The sequence below is a fragment of the Pyrgilauda ruficollis genome, unplaced genomic scaffold, assembly GCF_017590135.1.
Source record: "Pyrgilauda ruficollis isolate IOZ18807 unplaced genomic scaffold, ASM1759013v1 scaffold96, whole genome shotgun sequence".
Taxonomy (NCBI): Eukaryota; Metazoa; Chordata; class Aves; order Passeriformes; family Passeridae; genus Pyrgilauda; species Pyrgilauda ruficollis.
The window spans coordinates 256,156-273,521 of record NW_024531710.1 but is presented as its reverse complement, the minus strand read 5'-3'; the positions used below and the strand labels follow the sequence as shown (position 1 = coordinate 273,521).

Genomic DNA, 17,366 nt, shown 5'->3' with positions numbered 1-17,366 from the left:
CCACGCTTTCATCTCTGCTTCTTCTGGGAAGCTTTTGTGCAATGCCTGATGAGTGATTGGCATTTGGACATGGCAGGAGCTCTGGCTGCTCGGGGTCTGGCGCTGTGGGGGCAGAACCCTCTCCTGGGAATGGGTGCAGGACAGAGTGTGCTGAACCAGGGCTGTGCTTGTCGCTGTGTCATCGCTGCCAGGTGCTGGTGTTGGCTGGGGTGGCTTTGCGTGCAAAGCTGGGAAAAGGAGGCATCTGGCTCTGCTGGCACGGGCTGACTGGCAGCCAATGTAAACTCTTGGGTTTGAGCTGAAGCAATTCCTGGGTCTCATTCTCTTCCTGCCATGAAAACACCTTTGTTCCAGCCCGGAACAGCAGCAGTTCTGCTTTCCCAGCAGCCAGGGCTGAAGGTGTCCTCCCTTGTGTCCTTCCTTGTGTCCTCCCTTGTGTCCTCCCTTGTGTCCTCCCTTGTCCTCCAGGGCCACTACCGACTGTGGTGGAGGAGGCGGATGAAGGCTCAAGTTGCCCCTTGGGAGGTTTAGATATTGGGAAAACTTCTTCACCGTGAAAGTGGTCAATGGTGGAGTCACCATCCTTGGGGGTGTTAAAACATGTGGCACATGGGGACATGGGTTGGTGGTGGCCCTGGCACTGCTGGGCTTGACGATAATAAAGCCTTTTCTAACTTAAACAATCCTAAAATTCTGTAATTCTGAAACACCAATGGGGACTGTGGGGTTATGGCATGGATTGGCTGTCCTGCGTCCATCAGAGAGCGACTCCCAAAGGATACAGTCCAAGACTGGGTGTGGTGGAATAGCCAACATTTAATGGAATATCCAACACTAGAAACACCAGGAAGCAAAACGGGCAAAAACTGCTACAAAACAGATGAAGCAGAAGTCCCGACGGTTTCAGTTTATCCCATCACCCCCAAAGTCGTTCCAGACCCAGCTCTGCTGCCAGGACACCCTGGGGCTGTCTGCTCCCACCGCTCAGCTCCTGCCCTTTGTGGGGAAGCGCTGCCTGACCTGGAAGTGCTCACACCTCTTGTGCTTCAGGGACAGTCCGTAGGGCGGGGTCATGTCCACCCTGCCGCCCTCACAGACGCTGAACTCCAGCTGCTGGAGCAGCGTGGCCAGGAAGAGGAACACCTGCCACCTGGCAATGTTCTCCCCGATGCACCTCCTCTTCCCCAGGCCAAACAGCAGCACCTTCTCCCCGTCATCTTTGTTCACTTTGGTCCCATCAGCGCTGAGGAAACGCTCGGGGTTGAAGGTGTCTGGGTCCTTCCAAAGCTTCCTGGAAGGGAGAACATGGGGTGTTGAGATGGTTTCTCCTGGTCATGGGTGTCGGGGGGACACTGGAAGGTGGGAACTGTTGGGAAGAACACCCCTGATGGTTTGCCACCATGGGAGGGGTCCTGTTTGTCACTGCAGGAGGGGACCTGTCTGTCAGCACAAGAAAGGACCTGTTTGCCAGCACAGGAGGGTTTGTGCCTCACACGGTACTCACTCGTCGTGGTTCACTTGCCACTGGTTGACGAACACGCAGCGATCCTTTGGGATGAAGTAGCCGTTCAACACCGTGTCCTTGGTGGTGCTGGGGAGAGAAAAGATGGAGAGCTGGGCAAGCCCAAAGGTTCTTCTGCATCCTCAGGGGACTGTCAGGCTGCTCCTGAAGGGTGTGACCCAAACGGGTGGTTTTGTGGGGACAGCTGGGTCCTCCACGAGCCATAACATGGTGCCTCAAGGCCACCTTGTCCCTGAAGCAGCTCTGCCAGCCCACCACCATTCATCACTCTCACTTTTGTTGTGCTGAAGGGAACACAGGTGGAAAGAGAAGTTAGAGGAGATCCACAGCTCCTGACAAGTCGAAGCCCAGCGAGTCCTGCAGGGGTTTCATCTTCAAAGACCTATTTGTGCCCTTAGGACTGGCTAGGAAATACCCCAGATTGTATTCTCAAGGTTTAACAGTCTTCTTGAACCTCTTTCCTCCAGCAGAAAAATTCCAGTTTCACTCCACAGCTCACTCCACATGAGTTGTGATGTGGTTCCTCCCAAGGCAGGAAGAAATATAAACCCAGGGGTGTTCTGCCAGCAAAGGTTTGTGGGGTGAAACCACCCTCAAAACAAAGGACTCAACCCCAGAAGGACAACAAGATGGAATATTTCCCCTTCACAGGGATCAACTCCCTTCCAAAAACCCCAAATGAGGTGTCAGCCGCTCCAGCCCGTACCTGTGTGGGATGGTGAAGGGCAGGAAGGAGGAATGCCTGAACACCTCCAGGATGAAGGCTTCCGTGTAGGGCAGCGTGCCCCGGTCCGACAGCCGCGGCCGCCTCTCCTGCCCGATGGTCCGGTCTGGGGGAGTGGAGCAGGAAGAGGCTCAGGACCAGGGCTGAGCACAGAGCTCTTGGCCCCAGAGGGATGTGGGTCATGGACTCACCCAGCTCCTCCTGGATCTTCTTCTGGATGTTGGGGTTTGTCACAAGGTACATGAGGCTCCAGGACAGGGCTGTGGTTACGGTGTCGAAGCCTGGGCAGAGAGGATGGGTTGTGGTTGAGCTCAGCACAGCACCCACCCTGGCCTGCAGGCTGACCATCACACAGGGCAGTCTGGGCTGGCTGAGGAGGCAGAGGACATCCTGGATATGCTGCAAGGCTTGGGGCTTTATTCTGTCATAATAAACTTTGCTAAAATGTCCTGTTCTCTCAGCCTGTCCCGCTCCTGGGTTGTGTCAGGTTTGTACAGCTTCTCCAGAATTGGGGGAATTTCCACAGAAAGGTGAATCAGCCCACAGACATCTCCCTCAGCCAGGAAAAAACACTCTGGATTGTGAGGATCAGCTGAGCTATATAACCCATGCCCTTCACTTTTCCTGAGCTGAGGTCCCAGACTGGTCTCTGGAGGTATCCCTGGAAGGTCCAGTGAGCAGGAGAGTGAGAGCTTAGACCCAAACCAGCTGCCTGGTGCGGGACAAGGAAGGATCAGACAGGAGGAGCTGGAGAAAACCTGAGATCATCTGCCAGAGCTGAGGAAAGGTGGGAAGATACCTGCTCCAAAAAGGTCATTCACGAGGTTGACGATCTTCTCCTTGGGGATCTGTGTGGCCGTGTTTGTTCCTATTTTTTTGTCCAGGCACTGCTCAATGAGGGAGTCTGTGATGTCCCGGATGTTGTTCTGAGAGGAAGAGGGGACAAGGTGATGGAGCAGGACTGCAGAGGGGTGGGTGCTCCTGGGCAGCCCCACCTGGTGCTGGGGGAACCTGGGGTCACATGGGCTCTGGGGAGCATCATCTCTTAGCTCCCGGGGTCCTTGTGTGGAAACAAGGAGAGGGTTCTCCAAGTAACCTGAGGTTCAGTCACCAGACTGGCCACATCACACAGGGAAGGGAGGAGACGCTGAGAGGTTCATGAAGCTGAGACCAGGGAGATTCAGGTGGGACATCAGGAAAAGGTTCCTCTCCCAGGGAGTGGGGGGGCTCTGCCCAGGCTCCCCAGGGAAAGGTCACGGTCCCAAGGCTGCCAGAGCTCCGGGACAGTTTGGACAACGCTATCAGGGATGGGATTGTTGGGGTGTGTGTGCAGGACTAGGAGCTGGACTGGATGATCCATGTGTGAGCCAACTGAGGATATTCCATGATTCTACAATACCCAATGATTCTGTGAGAAGGAGGACTGGGGAGAGACAATGGCCATTGCTGCTTGGCTGCCAGAACACAAACACCTCGCTGATAGAGAGGGAAGGAGAACAGGTGAGGGTCCTGCAAGCTCTTACCTCGTCGTAGGTCTCGTAGTGCTCCTTGACCCTCTTCTGCAGGAAGCTGACTAAGTACCTGTTGAAATCTATGAACAGCCTCATGCGGCGGCTGGGCAGGTAGCGCAGCACGGGGATGAAGTCGGCGGGGTTGCCAGCACCAGTTACATCAGTGAACTCCTCAGTGGAATTCACCAGGCTGAGCAGCTCCTGGTCCTCGTGCTCGTAGCGCTTGCCAAAGCACATGGCACAGACGACGTTGGCCACCGACACCGACAGGTACTGGTTAAGGTCGAACCTCTTCTCCTCCTCCATCAGCTGCAGGAACTTGGTGACCAGGTACTCGGCCTCCTTGGAGACGTGCTCCTCCAGCAGGCAGCTGCAGGACGAAGTGGGGCTGGGGGCGATGGAGAAGCTCTTCAGGGCGCTCTGGGCCAGCCTCCTGCGCGCTTTCCACACCTCCCCGGAGTCGGGGCTGAATATCAGGCTCTGCCCGTCAGCGACAAAGCGGAAGCTGTAGAGGTCGGGTCTCCTGTCTGTCTCCTACCTGGTTGGTTTTAGGCTCCCAACAGGGATTGGCACCGGGAGCAAGGGGTAATCCTCCTCTGTGTCCTCAACCTTCTTCTGTCACCTCGTTCTCCTCTACCTGATCCTTCTTCTCCTGCCACCTGGATGTCCACGGCTGTCAAAGCTCTCCCTTCACTGCACCACTGGGTATTTATCTCCCCCCTCCTGCTGCAAACACACTTGGGAATAGCTACCCATTAACGAACGGGGCTGACCTTGGCTGGAGCCTGCCCAAGAAGCCAGGGAAGAGCCTTTCTCCCCTCCAGCAGGCTCTGGGCCATGAATGGTGACTTCACCTCGTCAGGGCCATGGAGCCTACTGTGGGAGGCAGAAGGGGGTCCCCAGGACAGGGAGAAAGAAGGGGGTCCCTAAAGACTGCCTTGGAGAGGATGTAGGACGTTGTCAGCATAGCTTGCCTACGGAATGTGGGTGCCAGGCATTTCCCCAAAAAACTTTTCTGGGCTGGCCAGACTGTTCCCAGCTGCCAGAGAGCTGTCAACTCCATGGCCATTCTGGAGGTGCTGGGAGCTGCAGACTGTGAGCGAGGGGACACGTTTGTGACAAGGCATCCACAGCCATCCTCATCCATCCCTGGGGAACCGTCGGGCAGGTGCCCTGTCCCGGGAGCGGTGGCGGCGGGATCATCCGGGCCAGTGGCAGAGCCAGGCTCAGGTTAACGATTGGCCAGGTTTGCGTGAGAAGGCGGCTGGCTCGCTTCCCCTGGCTCCTCCGGGGCAAACAGGCAGCGAGGAGGAGGAGGAGGAGGAGGAGTGGCGGGGCAGAGGGGAGGAGGTGAGCCCGGCAGATAGGAGAGGTGAAGGGGCAGCACGGGGCAAGGCTGGGCCAGTTCATCCCTCCAAAACATTGGGTGACACCCGACAGGGAAATGCTCGAGCCAGCGGGGCCGCTTCTCCAGGCGGGGCAAAATTCAGGGCAGTTTGGGAAGTGCAGCTGGGATGAGCAGGAATGAGCCGAGTTTGGGGGTTTGGCCCAAAGTTTCCTTCACTCTTCGAAAATTCCAGGGGGAATTTGGCCCGGGTAAAAGTTGAGCTAATATTTAATAAAGGCTTTCAACATCTGGTCTAATCGGGCTCGTTAATAGCAATGACGCCGTTCATTAATGTTTGGCAAGAGCAATTACAAAACTCCGGCTGCTAATATTCCTGCTGATAATTCCCGGGAATGCCGCAGCCCTCCCGGCCCCGGCAGGACCCTTGGGAACGCTTTTGGGGAGGCAGGCTGCAGGAGCAGGGTTTGTCCGGCGGGCTGCATACTCCCATCCCTATGGATCTACCCGAACCCATTGCATGGGGTAGGGTTGGGGCTGGGGGGGCTGAGTGACCCCCCGCCCTCCCCAGCAGCATTTCAGACCTTGTGCTGATGCTGAGCCCACCCACTCCTCATCCATCGCATCCCAAAGCTCTGGAGAAGTTGGGGAGAGTCCCGGAGAGGTTCCCCAGGACCCTCTTCCACCCCGTCCCAGCGCTCCCCGGTAGCTGCCAAGCCTTGCGAGGGCAGAGTGCCTCCTGATGAGAACAGCGTTAAGAGCTGCTGCCTTGCGTGCCAGGCAGCCTCACACCCCCAAAAAAAACCCCAAAACACCCTCAGCCCCGGCCGCCGCCCCTCGCTGAACCCGTGGATCCCCGGAGCTGCCTGGGCAGCCGCGGGGACGCTGCCAGCCCCCTGTCCCTGCCGGGTGTCGCTGTCCCCTCCGTGGGTCACCACCCCCCGGGATCGGGCTGTGCGTGCAGGGACAGGAGGGAGCGGCAGGGTGACGGTGCCCGCAGGCACGTGTGGCACGGCATGCGTGGCACGAGCACGCGCCCACGCACGAGGGACACGGAGCTGTGCGGGACACGGAGGGGGCTGGCAGCCCCGAGCCTGTCCCCGCACACGGACGGGCTCCGTGCGTGCAGGGCGCGTGTGCGGGGACAGGTGTGCGGGGACACGGCGTGGGCGCTCGCACACGAGCGGGAGGGACGCGAGGGCACTCGGACAGACACACAGAGCGTTGTGCCCGGTGTTGTACGAGGTGCCAGAGCCATCCCCTGACGAGTGTCCGGAGCCGTGGGGCACCTTTGTGACATTCGTGGTCAGCAGCCCCGCAGCGCGGGGCACCGCTCGGTGTCGCCTGGAGCTATGAGGGGACATTTCAGGTGGCACTCCCCTCTCTCCCTCTTCTCGTGGCTGGAAAGGGCTGGGATGACAGTGTCCTATCCAGGGGACAAAAATGACAGGGGCAGTGCCGTCCCCTCGCAGGTGATGCGGCATCCTGCGGCAGAGGGCACCCCTGTTGACACCGATGATTGTCCCCAATGTTGGGACCCCCCACAAGCTCGCCAGCCCGCAGCCAGCCGTGGGGGGAGCTGCTCCTGAGCTGCTCCGGAGCCGCCTTGACCCCGGGCCAGGCTCCTGGACGGGAGGCCACCGCCCTGGTCCTTTAAAAACCATTTCCCCCCCACCCACCCATAGCGTGACTGCGAGTGACCAGCACGGCCCTCCCGGGTCTGGCCGGAGCCCCTTCGCACGCGATGTCCCTAATGCCACCTCTGGGACCCCCCGGCGGGGCGGACCCCCTGGCCTATCTCCCACCTCGTGGCGGCTGGGCTGGGAACGAGGATTGCGGGCGGAAGGGACAGATTTTGGGAGCGGGCTGCTCCCCCTTGTCCTCCCTGCAGGGCAGGACCTGGCCTGTCACCCCGCGGGGAGCGGGGGTGCAAACTCTGCCCGAGCTCCCCTTCGGACCCGAACATCCGCCCCTCCCTCCGGCTGCACCCTGTGCCCCATCCCAACCCCACCTCGCCCCTCGGGTCGCCCTGTCCCCAGGGGACAGAGGTGACACAGGGCACGACGGCTTCTCACGCGAACCTGGACAATCTTTAAACCGGGCCGGGGCTGCCAGGGCCGTGACCCCCCCGGGTCTGCCCCGCCGCCCACGTCCCCGCGGGGTCCCTGTGGAGCTGTGGGGTGGTCCCGCAGTGCGAGGTGGGGGGAGACGCACGGAGCCGGTGGCCGCCGCTCTGCTCACCGGGCACACGGGCAGCGGGACGGGCACGGCCCCGCGGTGGTGCGCGATCGCTGAACCCCTCGATGGGCGGTCCGCCCTCATCCCCGCGTGTTCGCGGAGCCCCGAGGGGGCTGAATCCCTCAACCCCCCCCCCCCCCCCCCCCCCCCCCCGCCCCTGCCGGGGNNNNCCCGCCCCCCCCCCCCCTCCCGGTCCGCCCGCCGCTGCCGGGGGCGTTTTCCCACGCTGCCGCTGTCCCCGCGGCTCCGGGCACCGCGGATGTCCCGGAGCTGTGGGCAGCGGGGAGAGGGGCGCGGCCGTGGCTGTACGGAACCCTCTGGGTCTGGGGGCGAGCAGGGCAGCCGGGCCGGCCCCCGGCGGGGGGGGGTCCTGGGGAACAGCGGGGCTCGGGACCGGCGCCTTTAAGATCCTGCCGGTAGCGTGACTGGAGTGACCGGGGCGGTGCGGGTTTGCCCAAACATCCCGCCCTCTTCGCACGCGATGCCCGCCCCGGGGTTGGAACCCACGGGCGGCACCGACACCCCCCCACCCCCGCACCCCACGACTTATCGGGACCCCCTTCCCTTCCCTGACAGTCCCCCCGCCCGCCTCGCAGCCTCCCCCCCGGGGATACGCGGGGAGCGGGGGTCCCGCACCCCACGCGTGGGGGGAACCCCGGGGATGGGGGGGCGTGGGGGGGTCCGGGGAGTTCTTGGGGAGTTGGGGGTCACGTGACAGGAGGCGGCCTGGCCAATCAGCTCGCGGGGCGATGCATATAAAGCAGGAGCCGCGGGGAGCGGGCACCTGTCGCGGGATCGCTCCTCCCGCCGCTCCGCACCGCTCCTGCCGAGGTGAGTACCGGAGAGCCCGGACCGCCATGGACGGGGGCTGGGGGGCTCTTCCAGCACCCCCGGGTGATGGACAGCCCCGCCGTGGGCTGTCCTGCTTTTCCGACCGCAGCAGCATCCTCTCTCCACCTGCTGGAAGGAGGTTTTGGGGGGTCCTGGCCGTAATGCTCCCCTCGCGGGTCCTGCGCTGCCAAGGGCTGGGAAGGGGTCCCGGCTGGGCGGCACCAGCTGCTTGCAAGGTCCCCGGAGCCCCCCTGAATCTCCCCCGCAGATGTCCCGTGGGTGGCTGTGGCACCCTGCCGAACCCGAGGGAAGGGGGGATTTGACAGCCAATGTCCTCCCAGCCCTGCTTGGGGCTTTCAGAAGGATTTCTTCCCGTGAGGAGCTGGAGCTGAGCTTGGTGATCCCTAGGAGTCCCTTCTAACTCGGGGAACTCAATGATCCCATGGTTTCTGACAGAGCTGGGAGTGGGGTGCACCCATCCCGCTGGCCCCGCTGCAGGCAGGGTTATTTTTCACACCATGGATCTCAGGGACGATTCCTGGCACTGCTGTGTTTCATGTGCTGGTGAGTGGTGGCAGCTCGGTGATCCTCAAATCGGGATCAGCTCTCCTCTAGCCAAGAGCTCTGGAAAAAAACTTTGAGGAGAAAAGAAAATCCTGTGGTTAAGAGAGCACCTTTGCTTCCCTGGCACTTAGACAAAAAGTTGGGGGACCCATTCCTTCCACTCCAGGCCAGCAAAACCCCGGTTTTTAGTGTGAGTAGTTTCCTAAAGCGTGACAACTGTGGATCACAAGTGAAGCCCAGCTCTGCTCCTCTCCTGTCCTGTGCTGTCACAGCTCCAAGTGTCTCAGCCCAGAGACCAGCCCCAGCTCCTAACCCATCTTTGGTTTACTCCTGAGGATCTGCTATGGGAAAAGGGGTGCCACAAGGTCTCTGATGGACTGAGGTCAGCTTGTGTGTTTTGGTAGGTGTTGAACATGGATATAGGACCAGGAAGATCATACTTGGGTGCCCCTGCTCACCCAGTGAGCTGTGTGTTCCCACAGAGCAGCCCTGTGACATCCCCAGGTCCCCCAGTATTGTGGCCAGCAGGTCCATCCTCCTGGCTGTGACTCCTGATGGGTTTGGTGGTGCTGGAAGCACATTGATGGAGGAGCTGCTGTTCCTGTGCTCCTGCTTCCCTGGGATTTGCTGAGCTGCAGTTTTCCATGCCTTGTTTTACAACATTGTCTTCCTTGGGCAGGAGCCACGGCTGTGCCAGTGGGGGTTTGGGTTTTCTGTGAGGAAAGGGGTGCTGCAAAGTCTCTGACGGGTTGAGGTCCCCCTGAAGGGATGGGTGGGTGTGTTGGGAGCACTCACAGGTCTCCAGGCTGTGCCGCTGGCAACCCGCAGTGCTGCAGGGGCAGCTCCATGCCCCGAGCTGCTGAAGGGCTGTCACTCCCTGTCCCTGTGTCTGTCAGGAACACCTCCAGGAGTCTCAGCCCAGAGAGCAGCCCCAGCTCCTAACGCATCTTTGCTTTATTCCTGAGGGTTCTGCATGCCAGTCTAGGGATCTGCTGCGGGAAAGGGGGTGCTGCAAAGTCTCTGACGGGTTGAGGTCCCCCTTAAAGGATGGCTCGCCCCATCCCCCGAGGTGCTGAAGGGCTGTGGCTCGCTGTCCCTGTCAGGGACACCCGCAGCGCTGAGCCCCTGGCTGCTGCCGGCTCTTGCCCTGAGCGCGCTCCCCTCCTTCAGGGCTGCCCGGTGCCGGCGGTGACACTGCAAGCTGCCATGTGGCCGGCGGCTCTCCCCGGCGTGGTGTCGGCCAGCGAGGTGCTGCTGGTGGCCGCGGTGTTCTGCCTGGTGTTCCTGCTGCTGCAGCGGCTGCAGCCGGCCGTGCCCGCGGGGCTGCGGCGGCCGCCGGGCCCGCGGGGCTATCCCGTGCTGGGGAACGTGCTGGAGCTGCGCGGGGACACGCACCTGGCGCTGACGCGGCTGAGCCGGCGCTACGGGGACGTGATGGAGGTGCGCATCGGCACGCGGCCCGTGCTGGTGCTCAGCGGGCTGGACACCATCCGCCAAGCCCTGGTCAAGCAAGGAGACGACTTCATGGGGAGACCCGACCTGCCGAGCTTCCGTTACGTCTCCAACGGGCAGAGCCTGGCGTTCAGCCCCGACTCCGGGGAGGTGTGGACCAATCTCATCATTCTGTGTTTCTGTGAATTTTTCCCCAGGAGCACATCCGGGACATCACGGACTCGCTGATCGGGCACTGCCAGGAGAACAGTGTCGGGGAGGACGCCCGCGTCCATCTCTCCGACGAGAAGATCATCCACATCGTCAACGACCTCTTTGGGGCAGGTGGGAATGTTTCTGAGGACACCATTGGGTCTTTGGGACGAATCCCAAAGCTGGAGACTGGGTGGGGATGTGGAGCTGCTGGGCGGACCCGTTGGCCACCTTTGGGTGTGTGGAGCTGCTGTTGGGTGCCCTCCTGAGCACTTTTTGGTGGCAGCTGATGGAGCAACAAACATCTAGAGTGGTGGAATCTAAAACACTCACTCACCTGTGCTCTTGTGGTCACTAAATGCCTCCTCCACGCCCATCCAGGCTTTGACACTGTGACAACAGCCCTGTCCTGGAGCCTCATGTACGCTGCCTTGTACCCCGACGTCCAGAAGAAGATCCAGGAGGAGCTGGGTGAGTCCATGACCCACATCCCTCTGGGGCCAAGAGCTCTGTGCTCAGCCCTGGTCCTGAGCCTCTTCCTGCTCCACTCCCCCAGACCGGACCATCGGGCGGGAGAGGCGGCCGCGGCTGTCGGACCGGGGCACGCTGCCCTACACGGAAGCCTTCATCCTGGAGGTGTTCAGGCATTCCTCCTTCCTGCCCTTCACCATCCCACACAGGTACGGGCTGGAGCGGCTGACACCTCATTTGGGGTTTTTGGAAGGGAGTTGATCCCTGTGAAGGGGAAATATTCCATCTTGTTGTCCTTCTGGGGTTGAGTCCTTTGTTTTGAGGGTGGTTTCACCCCACAAACCTTTGCTGGCAGAACACCCCTGGGTTTATATTTCTTCCTGCCTTGGGAGGAACCACATCACAACTCATGTGGAGTGAGCTGTGGAGTGAAACTGGAATTTTTCTGCTGGAGGAAAGAGGTTCAAGAAGACTGTTAAACCTTGAGAATACAATCTGGGGTATTTCCTAGCCAGTCCTAAGGGCACAAATAGGTCTTTGAAGATGAAACCCCTGCAGGACTCGCTGGGCTTCGACTTGTCAGGAGCTGTGGATCTCCTCTAACTTCTCTTTCCACCTGTGTTCCCTTCAGCACCACAAAAGCGACAGTGCTGAATGGCTACTACATCCCCAAGGACACCTGTGTGTTCATCAACCAGTGGCAAGTGAACCACGATGAGTAAGTATCCCAAACCCCCCCTGCTCATCCAGGCTGCTGTGGCTGCTCTTGCCATTCTGATCACGCCCATCCTCATGCCAGAAAATTACTGGATCATGTACGAAAGGGCAGATTGGAACAAAAATGGCGTGGGTTTGATGCTGAGCCCAGCCTTGACTCTGCTGGGCATGGAGCTGGTCCAGCTTGACTCGGCCCCCGGTCCAGCAGCTCCCCAGCACCGGGGATTACCTAATTGGTGTGCTCCTCCGGCTGCCGGATAGTCAGGAATCAGAAAATCCTGCTGCCCAGCAGATCCTGTGATCTGAGCTGACAGCTCTGGATGTGCTCAATGGGAATTGCTCACTCCCCTTTTTAAGGGAGAAAAATGTGGTGACGTTAACATCGATGGGCTCGTGTTATGGTTGCTGATAATCAGCTTTGGGAATGATGGGGGGACTGGGAAGCAGAGCCCCTTCCTGCCCCTCCACTGCTTCCCAGCAGAGACATTCCAGCAGGGATTCAGCTAAGGCTTGATACAGGAGGGGGTTCCCAGAGGCGGTGTTTTGGATGTTTGTATCCAAACACCTCAAGAGACCAGAAACCTTCTGAAAGAAACCCACCCTGGTCCCCATTTTCCCTGTTTGAAGGGCTGCTGGCTGATCCCCGTGCTGAAGCTGCAGGTTCTCTGGCTGCTGGGATTAAATGGGTGGAATTAAATCCATCTCTGGTGTCTGGCCAGGCAAACACAGCCCGAGCCTGGAAGAGGGTTTCAATGGGCTGAGCTGATGGAGTCTGACACGAGTTGGTGCTGGAGATCAGGGCCAGAGCTTGCCAAGGGTGGGTTTGGGCGGTGGAGTCAGACAGTGCTGCAAAATTCCTCTCTGCAAGGAGGGGTTTTGGCCACTGACCCCATTGCAGGCGGCCAGGCTGTCACAATGCCCAAGGGCTGGAACCCTCTGCTCTGGAGCTGGGATCTGGGACACCTCAGAGCCCCTTCCAGGGCCTAAAGGGGCTCCTGGAGAGCTGGAGAGGAAATAGCGACAAGGCATGGAAGGACAGGACACAGGGAATGGCTTCCCACTGCCAGAGGGCAGGGATGGATGGGAGATTGGGAATAAGGAATTCCTACCTGGGAGCGTGGGGAGGCCCTGGCAAAGGAGAAGCTGTGGCTGCCCCTGGATCCCTCCAAGTGTCCAAGGCCAGGCTGGATGATATATGGTCTCTTCGAGCCAGGTCTCAAAGCTCTTGGAGATCTATATCACATCCAAGATAGCTCAGCTACCTCAGAAGGCATAAAATCAGCAGGATGGCTTCTGTGGTAGTGTTGGAAACAGAAAAGTTTTAATAAAAGGCAAAAAAGACAAAAACCAAGCCAGGTGCAAGAGGTTCCTGCTCCTGGTAAAACACCTCACAAAAGCCATTAGTTTCTTGGTTCTCTTCTTTTTCTAGTAAATTACTCAGGCTGGACTTTTGGGCTCCTGTCCAGTTAGCTGTCCTTAAGTTTGAGATGAAGTCCCTCAGGTCCTATGAGGGGTCTTCTTTGCTAATTGAGGAAAGAAACTTCTGGGCTTTTTTCCTTTTTAAAAAGGAGACAAAGGATGGTTGGTCACTCCATCAACAGAGGGCACATTCCTATGGCTGGACAGGACTCGGAGCACCCTGGGATGGTGGAAGGTGTCCCTGCCATGGCAGGGCATGGCACTGGATGAGCTGTTATGTGACCCTGTGACCAAAGCCTCAGGAGTGTCCCCTCTGTGTCCTAGTGTGAAAAATGCATATTTTATGACTGGCTTTTTGCAAATATGAAAATGAATATTGTATGTGTTATGTTAGAAAGTTACGCTGTATTAATTTCCTTAAGTAGTGTGTTAAATATAGTTTCAGGTTATAGCATAATGTTAAAATAGAAACTATGCTAGGTTAGGCACTTTTTTCTAAAGAAAGGACTCGCACTGAGATAGCAGCCACAGGACACTTAAATCTTTCAGAGAAAGGGAATTTATTGCTCCATTATCAGGAGAAACTAACTTCTTCCTGCCTCACTCAGCCGTTAGGATTCAGAGGAAGAAGTTGACAGTGACCAGACAGAATCCTCTGTTTGAATGGAATTTATGCATCATGTATGATGTGTATGAACATGCAACAGGCTGTCGTTTTTAAGGGTTAATCCTCTGTTAACGTGGGTCCTTTTTTGGGCTTATTTTGCCCAGAAAAAGGTGCCCGGATGTCCGCAACTCTTTGTTTTTATTGTCTCGCGCTGTCCTACTCTCAATTGTTCAAATTTTATTACTCTAATTACATTACTAGTTTTATAACAATTATTTTGCCATTCAACATTTAAAAATTCTGAAACCAAGCTCTTGGCGCTCCTCACGTGCAGGACGCTGTGGAAGGAGCCCTCAGCCTTCAGGCCCGAGCGGTTCCTGAGCGCGGCGGGGACGGAGCTGAGCCGCACGGAGAGCGAGAAGGTGCTGGTCTTCGGGCTGGGCAGGCGCCGCTGCATCGGGGAGACCATCGGCCGCTGGGAGATCTTCCTCTTCCTCACCACGCTGCTGCAGCAGCTGCACTTCAGCCTGCGGCCCGGGGAGCACGTGGACGTCACCCCCCAGTACGGGCTGACCATGAAGTACAAGAAGTGCGAGGCTTTCCAGATCCGGCAGCGGTTTCCCGTCGGGAGCTCTCTGTGAGCTGCTGGAGGGGCTTGGAGCTCGGCCCCTCGCTGCTCCGCTGGAGGATGGTTCTTCTCCGGGGGTGGCAGCTCTTCCCTCCCACGTGGATGTTCCCCAGAGGTGTCTTGGAGAGAGCCAGCCTGTGGTGGGGACGGGGTGCTGGAGGGTGGGGTGTGATGTCCTCCACCTGCCACGGGCAGCTCCCTCCATCCAAACACAAACAAACCTGCTGGTTCCTCTCAGGTGACCCTGCCCACCTTATCCCACGGGGTGGAATCCTCTTTTCCAGCTCCTTGCACCACTGGGATGGATCCTTCCTGCTGCTTCAGAAAGGTTCTGGAGCCTTCAGCAGCGCCCACCTCGAGGGGACCCATCCTGGGCGCACCCACACACCTAAATTCTTTGAATGTAAACTCCTGGAGTGAATTCCTGAGTTAATTCCTACTGATTAAAAAAAAAAAAAAAAACAAAAAAAACCCACCACCTGCTGAGCCTCTCACAAATTGAGATTTTAAATTACCTCCTGGAAAATCTCCAAGGGCTGGGAGAAAGGCACAGAGAACTGTAGGACACTCCTGGCTTTCACACTAACTCTGCACTTGCTGCCTTTTTTAATGTCAGGGTTTTTTTTCCTTTATCAAGCAATAGATTTCTGTGTCCAGGTTAAGGAGCAAGGCTCTCAGGATTGCAGGAGGGGCCTTTTGCTGCGTTCAGCTGTAGCCAGCAGGAAGGATGAAGCCTCGTGGCAAACGGAGCAGCAATTCCTGCCTCTTTGTGCCTGCTTGGGATGCAGTCTTGTGCTGGGGTGGAAACCACACCATATTTCTAACCCAATAAATACTTACATGAACATCTCTCGAGTCTCTTTCTGACATTATTCCACTGAGAAATTATTTTTTGCGGGGGAAAAACATCCTATACCCCTCTATCATTCCTAGAAATCTGAGTTGGTGTGTTGGATTGTTGTTTTTCCTGTGGCATTGGGGGAGGTTTTTAATCCCAAAGGGGGCTGATCCTGGTCTTTCTCCTGTGTAAAAGCAGAAAGGTGCTGCCAAGCTCTGGATCAGTTCAGGGCTTCACTAAAAATCGGGAGGAGCTTTCTATCCCTGAAAACCTGGAATCACTAGGTCAAACCCAGCCTTTCAGGGAGCCATCCCTGGGGGGTGTTTCATCCCCGTCTCAGAGCACCTTTGAATCCGAAGATTTGCACCACTTCCCTTAAAAAACAAACAAAAAAAGGCAATGAACGTGAATTTCCCGTGGAACTGAGAAGGGACTCTGTGGGAAGTTGGGGTCTGTTCATCCCTGCAGGGATCAGCCCCCCAGAGTTCCCAGCCCCAGCGGAGCGTGGCGTTATTGTTGATTTGGGTGTGGTGGCGTGGAAAGGCGCTGCGGAGGAGAGGAGCCTTGAGAGGGGATGGAAAGGTGACAGAGGTGTGACAGAGATGGAAGGGATGGTGTGATGGAGGAATGGAGATGGTGGACAGGATGGAGGGATGGTGTGATGGAGCTGATAGAGGGAATGAAGGGAATGGAAGGGATGGAAATGTGACAGAGGTGATAGAGGTGGGATGGATATGGGATGGATGGACATGGAGGGATGGAGATGATGGACAGGGTGGAGAGGATGAAGGGATGGACATGAGGGAGGGATGGAGATGATGGAGGGATGGTGTGATGGAGGGGATGCAGGGATGGAGGGACAGAGGTTACAGGTGTGTGACACAGGTGTGTGACAGGTGTGTGACACAGGTGTGACAGCTGCCGGAGGGCCCCTGGCGCGGGCGATGGTATGATAGAGATAATGGAAGGGATGGAGATGATGAAGGGGATGGAAGGAATGGAAGGGATGAAAAGGTGATAGAGGTGTGATGGATATGGGATGGATGGACATGGAAGGATGGAGATTATGGAGGGATGGAGATGATGGAGGGATGGAGATGGAAGGATGGTGTGATGGATATGATGGAGGGACAGAGGGGACAGGTGTGTGACAGGTGTGACACAGGTGTGTGACACAGGTGTGTGACAGGTGTGTGACACAGGTGTAACAGGTGTGTGATAGGTGTGTGTGACAGGTGTGTGACACAGGTGTGTGACACAGGTGTGTGACACAGGTGTGTGGCACAGGTGTGACAGGTGTGTGACAGGTGTGTGACACAGGTGTGTGACAGGTGTGTGACAGGTGTGTGACACAGGTGTGTGACACAGGTGTGACAGGTGTGTGCCAGGTGTGTGTGACGGGTGTGTGACAGGTGTGTGACAGGTGTGTGACACAGGTGTGACAGGTGTGTGACAGGTGTGTGACACACGTGTGACAGCTGCCGGAGGGCCCCTGGCGCGGGCACTGCGCATGCGCACAGCGCGGCTCCCACGCCGTCTCTATGGCCCCGCCGGCGGCCGGAGCGCCGCGCGGAGGGGCGGGACCGGAAGTGGCGTCACGCCGAGCGTCTCTGAGGCGGAGGGGCCGCGGTGAGGCGGGAGCGGCGGCGGCGGGTGAGGGCCACGGCGGCACGGCCCGGCGGTCCCGAGGGGGCGGGCTGGGTGCCACAGTGCCTTCCCGGGGGGCTGGGGCTCTGCTGGACTGCCGTGAGGCGCGGTGGCGGCGCCAGGCCCTGCCCGGCCCGAGCGGGCCGTGGTGGGGAGGTGGGGCCGGGGGAGGCACGGGGCGGGAGGCCTGTGGGGCGGCTGTGGTTTACAAGGGGTTAAACTGTGTTTGAGTCCCGTGCTTGCTCGAGGTTGCTGTGTTTACATTTGGGGGGCCATGTTTGCCTGTGGGGGGCCCCTGTTTCTATATGAAGCTCCCTGTGTTTACCTATGGGGGCCCTGTGTTTATCTCTGTGGGGGGCTGTGTTTGCTTCTGGGGGCGTCTTGTGTTTTGGGGGGACCCTGTGTTTATCCATGGGGGTTCCCTGTGTTTTTCCATGGGATATCCTAGTGCTTATTTTTGGGGGTTCCCTGTGTTCATCCAAAGAAGGCTCCCTGTGTTTATCCATGGGGGTGTTCCCTTGTTTATTTTTGGGGGGTTCCCTGTGTTTATCCGTGGGAGGGGTCTGTGTTTATTTTTGGGGGTTCCCTGTGTTTATCCATGGGGTTCCCCTCTGTTTATCCATGAGGGGTTCCCTGTGTTTATCCATGGGATATCCCTGT

At 58.2% G+C, this 17,366-nt stretch overlaps 3 protein-coding genes across 4 annotated transcripts in view; 2 read left to right on the top strand and 1 right to left on the bottom strand.

Annotated features, from left to right (window-relative positions):
- Nucleotides 1-892: 892 nt before the first annotated feature.
- On the bottom strand, nt 893-7,424 carry LOC121365496 (cytochrome P450 1A5-like). Its single transcript, XM_041489736.1, has 7 exons — nt 7,344-7,424; nt 3,770-4,291; nt 3,046-3,172; nt 2,438-2,527; nt 2,229-2,352; nt 1,505-1,591; nt 893-1,291 (listed from the first exon to the last, which is right to left on the bottom strand). The coding sequence occupies exons 1-7, from the start codon at nt 7,422-7,424 to the stop codon at nt 985-987; spliced, it is 1,338 nt and encodes a 445-aa protein (XP_041345670.1). The 3' UTR covers nt 893-984.
- Nucleotides 7,425-7,821: 397 nt separating this feature from the next.
- LOC121365495 (cytochrome P450 1A4-like) lies at nt 7,822-15,036 on the top strand. Its single transcript, XM_041489735.1, has 8 exons — nt 7,822-7,967; nt 8,105-8,171; nt 9,906-10,337; nt 10,385-10,511; nt 10,761-10,850; nt 10,936-11,059; nt 11,482-11,568; nt 13,928-15,036. Exons 1-8 carry the CDS (start codon nt 7,822-7,824, stop codon nt 14,232-14,234), a joined length of 1,380 nt encoding a protein of 459 aa, XP_041345669.1. The 3' UTR covers nt 14,235-15,036.
- Nucleotides 15,037-16,643: 1,607 nt separating this feature from the next.
- Nucleotides 16,644-17,366, top strand: part of EDC3 (enhancer of mRNA decapping 3) — a 25,964-nt gene continuing 25,241 nt past the window's right edge. The window contains exon 1 of one of the 2 annotated variants that reach the window (XM_041489709.1): nt 16,644-16,712. The gene's annotated coding sequence lies outside the window, so the exon portion shown is untranslated. The remainder of the gene's footprint in view (nt 16,713-17,366) is intronic. The other variant, XM_041489708.1, reaches the window with a different exon arrangement.